This window comes from Lycorma delicatula, chromosome 4 (genome assembly GCF_047948215.1).
Source record: "Lycorma delicatula isolate Av1 chromosome 4, ASM4794821v1, whole genome shotgun sequence".
NCBI classification, from domain to species: domain Eukaryota; kingdom Metazoa; phylum Arthropoda; class Insecta; order Hemiptera; family Fulgoridae; genus Lycorma; species Lycorma delicatula.
In genome coordinates this window covers 48636454-48651633 of record NC_134458.1, presented here as the reverse complement: position 1 = coordinate 48651633, position 15180 = coordinate 48636454, and the positions used below count along the sequence as shown (strand labels likewise).

Genomic DNA, 15180 nt, shown 5'->3' with positions numbered 1-15180 from the left:
CCCAGATTTAGATTAAAGAAACCTGCTTAGTACGTCTGAGGTATCTCTACTATTGTACCTCCCTTTATTTGTCACAGAAACAGTCTAATTATGAATATATCTTGGTAGAGTTTAATTTGCATGTACATAGTCAGCTTGTGCTTTCCTAAAGTAGTTCTATTTCATGTTTTATCTTATTAATATTGTTTTTAAGTGACTATATTTTATATTATATGAATCAGTAGAAATAGGTGTTTATTAAAAAATAAAGATATAATAAAGGAATTACTAAGTTAAAAGGAATAATCAGAATAACAGATAAAGAACTAATCTTATCAAGATGTAATTATAAATTTGAGGAATGTAAATTGTGCAGTTAATATTTTCACAGAAATCATTTAACAAATCATGTATTGTGACTGTCATAAACTTACGGTTGTGAAACATGAAATTCATTATTCTATGCTGTGGTTTAGCAGGTGAAAATGACTTAGTTGTTCTAATGAATAATTGGTATACTTTTTTGAGCTTGCTGGGGAAAGTGATGAATGAAATATTTCTTTCCTATTTTCTTTATTAAGCTGAATATGCTGTTGCAGATCAGAATGTCAAGCCCACTAAATAAGTATATTTAGTCACATAACTTGCACTTTACCGCAGGGACTATCTGTGTAATGAACATTATTACTCCTAGAAAAAGATATTCCCATATAGTGCTTGCACCTTAGATGCTTTACATGTGTCATGGTCAAAAAGAAGAGTAGGACAGATTTTATGATACAATAAATTAATTTGCCTTTTTCAATGAAAATTATGCATTATATATACTATTCCAATTTAATAGTGATAAAGACATTTAACAAGAGAAATAATTTTTCAAAATATTTGTTTTTAGGTAACATAAATTTAATTCTAAAAATTTACAAATATCTGGCGTTCTGCCAGCGGTATAACAGTTTGGTAATTGATGTTAACTGTTAAGTAAATATTTGGAAAGAACTTAAAATACAGTTATTTTTCTATAGAACTTGAGGTAAATTTAATTAGACAATATAGAATGATTAGCTGGCATAATGAAAGAAAAGATAAAAAGAGATTAAGAATTAATTAAGAAAGTTAAACAAATATTGGGTAAAGCAAGCCTTACCTGGCATTATATAGATGCTTGTGAGAGTGTTTAAAAAAATTTTAAATGAATTTTACTTCATGTGAGGATGTTGTTCAAGGTATGTAGAACCAGGAATTGTAATACACTTTTTAGTGACTTGTTTTAGAAATAAGTGGATATTTTGGCCCTAAGGGGTAGTTTTACATTATAATAGTTATAAAATCAAAATTTTTTTGATTTGAATTTTTTATTTACATGTGAAAATTTTTATTACATTTCTGATAAATGATTTGTTACTTTTTTCTCTGAGTTTGTATTACCTTTACAGATAAATTTTTTTTTTCAATTTAGGCTACCAGCTGTTATTCAAAAATTTGATGAATTACGAGCATCAGGTGATCTGTTGCCTACTGCAGTTATATTAGAACCAGGTGAGTCATCTGAAATTATCTTATAGTGCTAATTCAGTTTGCTTAAAATGTGTTTGCTGTAAAATTTGATAACTGTTAATCTTTGTTGGAAAATCCTTCTGCTATGGTTTTTTGGACCAAATTTTTTTTTAATGGCAGTGCTATCTTATCATTAACTGCTGATGTATTTATGTAAAAAAATCTATATCCAATGTGCCATGGACACATTCATGCACAGTAAGGCATTCAAAGTTGCCTGCATATTGATAACAATTGAACTGATTCCTTTTGTATAACATATCACACTTATATATGTTTACCACATGTGTGAGTTTGTTGTTTTGTCTGATAAAAGCTAATTCACTGTTCTTAGCAAATTAATTTTCTTTGTCATCATCTCTTTCAGAGTTTCTTCCGATTCAGGAATCCAGTAGCCTTCTCTATTGATAATGTTGTCACATTCATCAATTATTTCCTGATTTCATTTCCTATTACTACATAAGCTAATTCATGAGTTTCTTTTCCTTTTGCTCCAATCATGTCTAATGACATTCTTACATTTTTCTAAAACCTATGTGTTGCTACTGTGAACTCAATACATTTGAAAATCTCCAGTGTTTGATATTCTCATTATTTCTTTATTTCCATGTGTTTCTAATTTTTACTCAGTATTACTTCTGAACATTTCTATTGCTTTGGTTTCCCTTTATAGAGTTTTTCTTAAATTTATTTTTACAGATGCTGTAAAAACTTTAAAAAATTTGCTTGTGTTGTCGTCTACTGGTGATGCACATACCTGTAGACATGTAAATTACTCTTATCCTCCATTTTTTTTTTGTTCTCCCTGTAATGAGTAGTCATTTATTAGCTAGCTCTCCCTCTACTACCAATTAATTTATGCCTTGTCAGCACATTCAAACCATACCTCTCTTTACCCTCTTCAGTAAAAATTAAAATCATTTTTTTTTGCAACATGAAATCTTATTAGCTCCTCTATTTTTCAGTTCTGTAAAAGTATTATATTTACATCCTTTATTCTTAAACATCTTTTCGCTTTTGAATTTTTTCTTGTTTTTATCAGCCTTGGAGCCCTCATGGGGTGTGGTTGCTAGCTGGGAACACCTTAACCTTCTCTTATTCCATCATCAGGCTACCATAAATTTTCACGTTCGTGTATTAACAAAATAAAAAATGAAAGGACATTTTAGAATATCAATTTTCTAAATTTTTCTTAAGAAATAGAAATTCAGTCCTCATTTTTTAATTATTGTGTATGAAATATATAATTAATGCATGTTATATATTTAGTATTTTTTATTGGGTTAACATGATTTTGGATAAATTATTAGTATGAGTAAAGTATTTTTTAAATTTTTATGTTAAATCTCTCATCAGTCCCTTTAGGCTTAGTTTTTAACTTAATAAGGGTAATAAATAAAGCCTTGTCACTATAAAAAGATTTTGAAGTATCCTAATACGCCATATTTTTCAGTTTCTCTGAAAAACTGTTACTTAGACTAATCATATTTGCTAAAAATAATTACTAAAAAAATGAATCCTGAGTCCAGTTCTTTGAATTCCCCCTGCAAATTAGGTTTGATTTAATAATAACATTGTTGAGATTTTCTTAAATAAAAAAATAATCTTGAAAAATATTTTTCTGCCATTGAATTTTCATTATTTCTTGTCAGAGTAGTATTTCTGACAAAAATTTATAGATTGCCTGCTGCAGAGTGGTGGGTACAGATGTCATGATGGTGATACTTTTTCCATTATATTTCTTTTTGATAGCAGTAGTGAAGGCTATGAACTGTAGTTGCTAAAAAAAGTAAAAAATAAGTGTTAAAAAATGCAGCACACGTGCCAGAAAAAAGTTAAAAGTTTTTAGAGGATAGGGATATGTTAATAGTATTATCTTACCTGTTAATTCTGTTGTTTAATTTTAATTAGTTTTTAATTAGTTTTAATTAGTTTTTAATTTTTTATTTAATTTGATTCTTATTTTATGTACTTGACTAACAACACTATTAAAGAACTATAAACTGAGTTTTGCGATAGTCATCAGAAGTTAATCAGCAGTTTCATTAAAAGAAACTTCAGCTTTTTTGATACTGATAAAGCTATTTGTATTGTAATTTAAATTGTAATTGTAATTTTTGTATTGTAATTGTAATTTAAGTTTAAAGTAATAGATAATTGTTTATTATACAGTCAAAACATCTTTAAGGCAGATAATTTTTGGGGATTTAAGTGGTTAAATTCTTAGTGAAAGTTTTATATTGTAATTTAAGAGGGTTTAATATTCTTTTCTATTACATTACTGTAAAATAGAATTGTACATTATTATAGCAGTTTCTTAATTTTCAATTATGGTTTTGGATTTAAATGATGCTGAAATGTGGACGTGAGTATAAATTATTATTTTAAGTATATAATAGTTATGCATGTAAGGTGTGGGTATTAATATTGAAGTCACTTGGTAAATATGCTGTTAAACTTGCATGAAATCCTTACAAAACATTTCTCTGCTAATCATAAGAAAACTAACTGCTTTTTGTTTAATAATGTGTATACTAAGTAATTCACTATGTAAAAGAAACTTAAGAGCCTGGCTTGACATGGGCAGGTAATATTGAATTTACTGTTACTCTGTGAATGTTACATCTCTCCCTGTCCAGTGGTAAAACTGAAGTTAACTGTAAATCAGGAAACTGGTATGATATAAGGGTGAGTATATAAAGAATAGATATTGTCCATATTTAAGTTAAACCTCGTAAGAGAGCCAATTAATTTAAATCCAGTAACCACAGAACATGTAACATGAATATAGAAATTTAGTTAAAGCTAACAGAAACTGGGACCTGCAGCATAACAGAACAGTAGTTATTATAGCTTGTCATATGATGCTTTGCTGCTGCTGATTATTTCTCCAATCATTAAGTTAAAAATAAAAACTGTATTTTTCTTCACTCAGATAATATGAAATAATGGACAATATTTTAAACTACAGTAAATTAAGTTCAAAAATATTTTCCTTAATCATTTAGGTTTAAGAAAAGGAGCAGGTAAGGAAATCAGTTAAAAGTAAAGGAAAAAGTTTTATTCATTTCTCAGAATAACACAAATATTTGAATATTACTCAGTCAATGAAAAAAAAAATTAAGAACTGTGGTAAATATATTGAAAGAATATTATTAGTCAAATGTAAAGTATTCTATGGTTTATAATTGCATTTTGTGATAAGAATTCAAAATTAATCTTTTGATCTTTGGGGAAAAAACAGAAGAGTGACTGTTAAAATATAAGCAAAAAAATAGTTGAGACCTAAAATAACATACAGTAATAATGATTGGAGAGTTTTATAGTAAGCTTTTTGAAAGTGATTTTACTGCTTCAGTTTCTGCACACTCCTAGAAGGAAGGTACAGAGATAATATTGAGTAAATACTACATTGATTTTGAGAAATATGAAAATTGATTGCTGAAGTTTTGTGATTGTAACGAGTTCATAGTGAAAACACATGATTTTGGAAAAGAAGTAAAATGTTATTAGCTATGATTGGAGAAAAAGGAAAACAAAATAATTGATTTATTATCTATTGGAAATTGAGATTAGATTAATTGATGAGTGTATCAGCAGGATCAGCAGACAAGATTAGTAGATAACTCCATTTTTGAAAACTGGATTCTCCATTATGGTAGTACATAAAGTTATTTGTGCTCATAGCTTTTCAAAACTTATATATATGTATATAGAAAGTCATAAATTGTATTTGGTTCAGATATAAATGATAATTTTGTTTCATTTCTTTATTAATACATTTTTGACATGATGGACATACTTCATACGGCATGATTAGACAGACATCTTTTAAACTTATAAATCATATTGAACTAAGCTTTCCCAATATATTGGTAATTATTGTTATGATGAACATAAAATGCCAGGTAATATTCCATAGTGAATTTTTCATGAAATTTCCTGTCTTGAAATTTTATTCAAAGTTGTAACTTATTTAGGAATAATCTTTATTATATGCAATAATGGTAAAGTTGGGGTGTAATGTTTAGGATCAGACTGTAACTTTTCTCCAAAAAAAAAAACAACTTTAGAAAAGTTGGATTTAGCCTCCACAAGGTGCACCTGGATATATCCAGAAGAAATAGGAGAAAAATGTTTCCGGTGAACTGAAGCTAAACAGATTTCACAGCTTCATTTATCATCAAATCACACCTCACTAGATCACATCTAGAAGTGTAACTCAGGACCTAGTCCCACCAGTGGTAACCCCTTGACAGCCAACCATGAAAGGTCTGTAAGGAGTACTCCATGGGCTGAACCAAGCAACACCAGAATTCAGAGAAGGCAGTATTTGGGCATGGTGGGCTGCCATTTAGAAGATAACATGTGATAGCATTGGAATGCCCCAAAACCACACACATGTACAAGAAAAATACAAATTCCAAAATCAAACCAAAGCAAATCACCTACATTTTCATATAGAATGTACACTTGCTCATGCAGACTGGTAAACTAAAATTGGCGTAATGCACCAACACAAAATTCTCATCATGGGTCAAGGAAATAAGAAACATCGACCAGGATGCCATAGAAGCTCAAGAATATAGGCTCAGCAAACACCTGGGAAGAGAGTAATGAAAAATGTCCCACAGTTTGGAACAGGCTTTTTAGTCAGCCTCAAAATAAAAAACTTCATGCAAGAATTCAAGCCACAATACCCAGGAATCTCAACACTCACCTTAAAAGCATCAAATAAAATCTACACAGTATTAAACGCCCATGCACCCACTAATAATAAAAATAACTCTCCAAAAGACCTGCAAGAAACAGAAAAGTTCTGGAATCTACTCAACCTGACTATAAATACATCCCCAAAAATCATGTTAATTAATCAGGGACTTCAATGCTCAACTAGGCAGAGAAAGAAGATATATTATCGGAAAATGGCTCGCCCAAAAGAAAACAGACAAAAACAGACAGAGGCTCATTGATCTCTGCAGAAACTACATCCTAATCTCGAAATCCACATATTTCAAGAGGAAACTTTAAAAAACTCAAAACCTGAAACACCCCGAGTACACTAAAGGAGAATGGCAACTAGACAACTAGACCATGTCTTTATGCACAAACACCACCACAAGGAGATCTACAATGTAAAAGTCCTCTGAAGAGTAGACAAGCTCAGACCACTATGTTGTCAAAATTAAAATTCCATAAAAAAAGCAACAAAACCAAGCCCCTGAAACTAAAAGAAAAGTGAATCCTAGCCAGCTAATCTAGAAAAATTACAAAAAACAACTGAAAAAATAACAATCACGGATAAACTCGAAAATCTAGTCAACAATCTTAAATTGCAGAAGATAAGCCCAATAAAATCCAGTAAAAAAAGTCAGTGGTAGAACAGTGAATGTGACGAAACAGTAGAGGAAAGACACCAAGCATGACTATTTCACCAATCCCAAAAATCAGAATCATCCTTCCAAAATCTAGTAAACCAAAGAAAAGAAACCATTCAAACCCTAAGGAGAATAAAAAGACAACACCATAAAGACACACTAAAATCAATAGAGGAATTCAATAAAACACAGTCAAGAGGCTATTAAAAAACCTTCAAAAATCTATGAACCCCCCAACCCTTCTAATAAAGAATGAAAACGGTGTACCTGCTCATAACAATAGACAATGTGGAAATCCAAGCTAAATATTTCAACAAACTCCTAAATTGCGAAGAACCAACAGAACTCCTAAATATCAACACCAACAACCCAATAACACCACCAGAAAATATCACCTCTCCCACAATAAAATAAGTCTACCAAGCACTGGGTGAGATGAAGAATTACAAATCAGCAGGAGAAGATCAGACTTTTGTAGAGATCTGGAAACATGCAGGAAGATCAGCAAAAATTGCCCTTCATCAACAGCTTGTCAACATCTGGATCAAAGAACTACCACAACACTGGACAACAGCCCTCATCCATCTGTTACACAAAAAAGGCGACAAAATAAACCCTAACAATTACAGGGGATTCTCACTCCTAGACACAACACAAGAGAATCATCTTCAACAGGATCGGTTCACAACTTCAGAAAGGACTAGGAGAATACCAGGGAGGTTTTAGACCCTGGAGGAACTGTCCAGACCAGATCATGAGTCTCATACTAGTAACTGCTTATGACTGCATCCACAAAGAATTCCTACTAAAAATCTGACACGTTGGACCAAATTAACAAACATGATAAAACTGACTCACAAACACAGTTGAAGGTAATATTCAGAGGTAAGCTCTCGGAACCATTTGAGATTAAAAAAGGACTGCACCAAGGCAATGAGCTCTCACCACTATTATTCAACAAATAAAAAACAACAGCAAAAAATAAACAATAATAACAAATAAATGGTAATGAGGGAATGGCTTAAAAAATACCCCTCAAAAGTAAAAATAGGCCAAAAATTTAAAACAAATCGTCTTGGTTTTGCCAACTTGGCACTGCTAGTAAATGACATCAATGAAGCTAAATCACTGATATTACAACTTCAAAACATTGCAAATAAAATTGGCCTCAAAATATCATTCGAAAAGATAACTAACATGATTAAAAGAAGTAAATATAAATGATAATAAAATCAAAATAGTAACAGAATTTAAATACCTCGGAGAAATAATATCAAACAACCTAAATGAAAAAACCTCGATCCAAATAAGAAGAAAGAAACAAGTTCAAATATTAACCCTGGTTCACTTACAATAAAAAATACTTATCAATAAATGAAAAAATAAGACACTATAACACAGTTATAAAACCAGAAGCCACTTGTGCATCAGAATCACTCTTTTCCACCTGAATGAACAATCAAAGACAGACAGACTCCAGAACATTGAAAGAAGAATTGGAAGAACTTGCATTAATAAAAAGTACCAGAAGACGGGCAGTGGTGGATTGTGCCCAACAAAGTCGTGTTCAAAGAGTTAGAACCCATCACTGATAGCATGTGTAAGAGGAGACTAGGATTTTTTTTGGCAAGATTCAAGACTTCTGAAACTGCTAGTGCAGTACAATCTTGACTCGAAAAACATCAAGACAGGATGCAGATGGATCAGAGAAATAAGAAAGAATCTGAAGGAAATTGGCCTTGCACCAGAAGACATGACAGGTGAGATAAAATTAAACAAGAAAATAAAGAACAAAAACAATCGCTTCACACTCACTAGAAAAAACTCACAACATAAACATTTTCAACACCAGAAAGGACACAGAGATTAGAACATATGAAAACGTACTGAAAGGATTACACGGCCCAAACAGTCCCATCGAAGGGACTGACTAAAGTGATCCTATGTGGTTATAAAAGATAATAATGGTAAAGTTAAGTAAAATCATTTCATGTCAAAGTTTAATGTGGCTAATGAACCTCATGCTTTGTGATCAAGTATTTATATTACTCTTTTTAAATATCAAAAATCAGTGAGATTGTTTGAGTCAGTTGGAGAATAATTACTAAACAACTTACAAAAGTTGGGAATAAATATTGAAGTATTGAGGAAGTACTTGATATAAAATTATAATACAAAAGTCTAAGCAAGATGGGTTTCTTGACTCCTTACACCAAAAAAATACAGGGTACAACACCTAGCAGCTGTGATTCAGTCTTCTGTATTTTGATCAAGGAGAAAAGTTTTCTAAGCTAGCAATCCTTTTCAAATGAAGCGCAAGCCAAGATTCAGGTTTTTTTTTTTCAAGATGGTGTTTGCCCTCATTCTGAGGAATTTCCAGTCTTTGGTCAGCTTTTCATAATTTTTTGTAATGCCTAATCTTAGATGATTTTTGTTGTCCTCTTGAGTTGGTGTGAAGGTTAAAGCTGTTACACTAAAATGAATAATGTGGAGTGGGTTCTCAGGTAAGTGCTAAAGCATGAGTGATATATAAACTTTGTTGTACGTGTGGGTTTTTTGTGGATTAGCTCCTTTACAAACCCACTGGATCAGTATTACTTGTCTATTCGGTAGGTTTTATTATATTTGTATTTTAAATGGTCAGTTAATTACATACATTCAGTAAAAAAATATTTAACTTTCTTAATGTTAGCCCATTGAGAAACCCATAAATTGTGTTATTCTTAGTTCCATCTATATTTTTCATTAATATAATATTAGGTTTTTATCCCTAAAACATTAAGTGGTTTTATTTTATTTTTTTCCTATTGTATAAAAACCAAATTATAATTCTCTCTCACAGACTGTCAAAATAAAATAATAAAATGTGCTATATAATATTCCAAAAACTTGCTTTTGGTGAAAAAAAAGAAGGATAATTTTACCAGTAGAAATTCTTTTATTGTTCTTCAGTGTATTTGCAAAATTCCAGAAAAATGTAATAGCTATTGGAAAAGTTTTTGAGTTGAACAAGACTTAATGAATGAAACAGCAGGAAATAAATGAGGTTAGACAAAAAAAAAACCTTGTTTATGACATCTATTGCTAACCTGAATCGTTAGCCCTTTAGTTAATCCCTTTGTTGTATTTCATTTTTTACATTACAGATCATGAAAAAGGGTCAAAAGTACTGCAGCTTTATTATAAAAACCAATTTTTTTCCGTCAAAATAGGCAGATTGCTTAATTTTGTCCAACAGCTGAACCAATGGCATTTTTGGTTGTTGCTGCTATATCCAATAATTAGATGATGACAGTAAGGATGTTAAGAATTATTTTTAAATGAAAGTTTAAATTTATTTACTAGTATTAGTTGTAAGGTGTGTGTTGCATGTTTATTTTGCTTTCTGTAATGTTATGCTTTCTTTTAATGTTTTGCTTTGTTTAATGTTTACAGTTAACAATTTCTGTCTTGCTAATGATTAATGAAATGCGTTTTTCTTGTTTTATGATTGTTTTGTAGCAACTAAGACTTCTGCACCTGTAGAAAGACGACCTGTGCGTAGAGGTAACATTGAGTATTAAGAAAATCACACAGTAAAAATTCATGTAATTTTTAGTTTATGCCTTTGTAAACTTCTCAAAATGATTGCTCTATGGGTTTTATGCCATAATTCCCAATACTGTTCTTAGAGACTGGACTTTTAAGTTTTTGGACATTCTGTTTATAAAATAAATATTCTACAATAATCAAGTCTGTTTTAAATTAATTTATCAGTTTCCTGGAAGCTTAGAATTAGTTTATTACTGATAAAATTAAAAAGATATTTAAGAAATATTTGAAAAAAAAGTTTTCTGTGAGCAGATTAAATTAACCCTATATCTTGAAGTGGTTATTAAAAAATTAGATACTCATAGTGTAATTATAGATAACTAAATAAATTTGTATTTGAGTGGTATTGTTTTAGTGAGCTATCTTTTAACTAGTGATTGTGTCTACTGACATCTTGGCTAGAATGTGTGAAATACTGTAAATAGTAAGACCTGTTATTTTGGTTCCAAGAGATAAATCATTCTCTACTTACAAGTTTTTTTTTTTTAGTGAAAATAAATTCAATTAATTACCACATATCAATAATGCTTATTTTCTATTATAATGGCTTTTAAAACAATGAAACTGTGTTTAAATGAATTGTTGAGTTTTTTGTTTATAACATTTATCAGTTTTGTTAATTTGTAAACTCCCACAGTCCGTTTTTAAAGAAATGAGTTTTCATTCTGTGAGTTACATAATAAAAATTAAGTTTATTCTAATTGTACAGTTATTTGTTGATGGATGTTGTGCTTAATATGGGGTAGTTTACAAAAGTCCTTGGAATCATATTCAAAATCAACTCTCTATGTGAATATTTCTGATAAGATTTCCCTTTTTTTACTCTCTTGCAAGGGAATACTTTTAGCTTCATTTATAAAAATGTTATAAATTTTTTTATTATTTTATTAAAGTAGTAGCTGTTGTGAGATGTTATTAAAAGGAAACAAGGTAGAATATTTCCTCAGATGTGCCAATGAATTGTGTTACTCAAAATAGCATTCGTGCAGATTTTTTAAAAGTACTTTTATATTTTTGTTTCTGTTTAAAAAACCATTTCCTTGGTCTTTAAATAAATTCAAAACAAAACTAATGTTAATTGATACGAGATTGGAAAACTAATCCAAAAAAAAACATTTTAGGTCATATAAGTCACTCTAAATTGGTAGGGGTTATCTGTTTTAATTAATATTTATAGTTAAATCGGAATTTTTAAAATATGTTCTTAAAAAGATTCTTCTAAAAGATATTTTGTCAATCATAACATTACTGTTTTTCTATATATGAGAAGACAAAGTGTTATCTATTGAAACTTTGTGAAACTGTTTTCCACAGAATAATGCTGGGTATAGAAATTATGTGATTCCTTGGAAGTTTGTAATTACTTCTTTCTTTCATATAGTTTATGTTATTTATTGTAGTTACATAAATGCTTTCCTTATGAACACAAAAATATTTGCTCTATTTGGGGACTGTATTCTTTTCTAGATCTATTACGAATGCTTTTTAAATACGGTCATGTCACTTATGACATTAAGGACAGAATAATTTTTTGCTGTCATTACAGAAAAAAATTAGGTAAGGTGAGATTAGATTTAGATCAGAGGTTGGCAACCTTTTGCTAACAGTGTGCCGACTAAGGATTTAAAATCATTCGGTTTGCCAACAATATTCATATTTTTATACACATCAAGGTCAATATACCTGTTCTACAATATATTTTATACAGTAATATAATACAATAATATTTAAACCACATTGAAATAAATAAACTGTTTTTAAAAGTTTTTTAAGTTTTTTTATAAATAGCCTTGCTCTTGCATGGTCTTATCCAGTTGTTCAATATCAGTAACATACTTTATTAATTTGAGTTTTACACAATTTTCTAAATGTTCAGTTGTTATACAACTTTGGTGTGGACTTAACACTACTTTCATGTGAGAGAAAATTTTCTCACAGGAATAAGTTGAACCAAAAGCTGGAAGGAAGAGCCAAAGCAATTTTCTTCAAACAGATGAAAGATCTCAGGAGGGATGTCCAACTGTTGAGAATAGCAGCAAACTTTTCTAAATTTTCATTTTCCAGAGACTTCCTTTGTTCAACAAATTTTGATGTAAATAATTCTGAAGACCTAAATTCAAGCTGTTGCATTTCAAAATCTTCAATATCCATCCAACTAAAAAGTTCCAATTGGATAGTTGTCAAATCAAGTATGTCAGGCTTAATGAAGTATGAAAATAAGGGTCCATGAATGTGGAAGTCTTGACTTCGTTTATCAATTTCTGCTTTGAGTGCTTTGATATACTCCTGAAGCTCATATATGTTTACTTCAAATTGATTTGAAAATGATTATTCTCATTTGGGAAGTACTTGAATGCTTTGATGGTGGTGTCATGTGAAAAAATGTCAAGTTTCACTATAAATGCTTTCCAGTAGCAAAAAGATCAAGTACTGTTTGACTGTCCTTGTAATTTTAAATTCAGCTCATTTAAATGTGTGGTTATGTCAGTCAGAAACATCAACTTTAACATCCAGTTTTCATCTTTCAATTCAGGAAAATGTTTTTCATCAAGAAACATTTTAATAGCTTCAAGAAAACAGACAAGTCTAGTTAAAACTTTACTTCAATTAAACCATTGAACATTGCTGTGTAACAGAAGATTTCCGTATTTATACTCAATTTCTTGTAGAAGAGACTTGAATTGCCTGAAAACCAGTGAAGAATGAGAAACAAGAAAGTTGACTGTCTTAGCAACAGTTGTCATCACAGAGACCAAATTCAGAGATGTGGTCTTTGCACATAAGCTCTCCTGGTGTATAATACATTGAAAATGTAACAGTTCGTGGTTAATATGATTTTCAAGAAGTTGTACAACTCCTTTCTTCTTGCCAAACATTACAGCAGCACAATCGGTTATCACACAGAATAATTTGTTCAAGTCGATGTCAAAATAACTAATAAATGCAGTCAAAATGTTTTCTTTGGTTGTATCATGAAGGGATAATAAGCAACAATTTTTCATAGATGTGATTATTCTCATAATATCTTGCAACTGTAGCTAGACATGGCAAATCATTTAATAAATCGGTGCTTTCATCAAGAGCGACACTAAATACTTGGGATTGTTTTAATCCAATTGTTTGTTTAGTTGTTACATTTTCAGCCAAGTCAGTTATGCACCTCTCAATTGATCTTGCAGAAACTGGTATTTCTCTAATTCGACAGATTATAATCTCCTTATTTGGTAAATCACCAAACAAAATTTCAGCACTGCTCAAAAAAGTTTCTTTGATGCATTCTCCATCTGTAAAAGGTTTACCTTTTAAAGCCACACATTGAGCTGCTTTTAACTAAGTTCAGTAGCTTTATTCTTTGTTCCAAGGCTCAAAACACCAGCTTGTTTTTTGAAATCAGAAATGGCTTTTTGATGGCTTCACTTTTCTCTTCTGAGGTTTTAAACTTGATTGGTATTTAGTTTAAAAGTATCTTTGTTCACTAGATGTGCGACACACAACACTTGCACTGCATAAAACACAAACAGCAAGTTTTTTTTTTGGTTTACAAATCCATCCAATTCTCTTGAAATGGACAATGTTCACATTTCCTTTTCTTTTCTGCAATAGTTAACACGAACTGTTTTCTGAAAATATAAAGAAATCAACAATCATTGATATTTGTATATAAAGTTTAACTGAATTAAAATAATAAAAAAATTAAAATTTTTTTTTGTCTAAACATGTAAGTAGGATTATTTATTGTTGTAGGATTTGTTATTGTTTGTTTACAATTCAAATATATTTATTTTAAAACTCAATCAATTAATATCAGGTATAAAAAAAAAACTTATAAAAATGTAAACTTTTTGTGAAACCTATTTTTACCCATAGAGTGTTGAGGATCTTTAATTGTGATGTGTGTTATGGAATTTGGGTGAAGTTTTGAGTCTACATACTCCTGAATATATTTTTCAAACAATATCATCTTAGCTCGATGATACAAAGTAGAAAGAATCAAAATGTCACTTTGTTGAATTTTGAGAACTGACTTGTGATGTGGCTCTTTTATAGTTCTGAGTTTTGTGTCAATCATAACTAAATTATTGATATGTAAAACTCAGAGCTTCTGCGTACCATTAGAAATTGCTTGGCAAGTGTGGTACGCATACCGTACCACACTTCATTTGTTCATATAAAGACCCTTATAATAATATTTTAATAAATGCTTGGTTTTAGCCCTAATTGATTAGATTGTTTAAACTTTTGTAAATTAGTTTTTATTATATTATTAATCAAAACTTCATTAGGTTATAATTTAATAGGTTTTATGCAGTGCGTTATAAATATTGTTTATTGCATCTCAAAAATTTATTTTTTTCTTTATTAATATTTTTTTCCTCAATATATACAGGTGATTCAAAGAAACGGGAAATTTAAAAAATTAAATAAAGTTTAAATGAAAAAAATTTTTTAGAAAATGAATTTTATTTCATGTAATTGTACAAATGTTGTCATTTTAGGATACATACATTTTAGTTTTATTTTTTAAAGATGACACCTTTCAGGTGACCTCTTCTACGTAAACACTCACGAAGTCTCTTCGTTAAATTGTTCATGGTTTGACGTAACATCTCAACTGGAATTTCCGCAATTGCTTCTCGGATCTTTGTCTTCAGTTCTTCCATTGTAGCAGGTCTAC

The 15180-nt window shown here is 30.1% G+C and overlaps 1 protein-coding gene across 4 annotated transcripts in view; it reads left to right on the top strand.

Moving 5' to 3' along the window:
• Positions 1-15180, top strand: part of chb (CLIP-associating protein) — a 246653-nt gene that overhangs the window by 35948 nt on the left and 195525 nt on the right. For all 4 annotated transcript variants that reach the window (XM_075362879.1, XM_075362878.1, XM_075362877.1 and 1 more), the window contains exon 6: positions 1439-1518. In XM_075362879.1, the coding sequence (XP_075218994.1) occupies positions 1439-1518 (80 nt within the window). The remainder of the gene's footprint in view (positions 1-1438; positions 1519-15180) is intronic.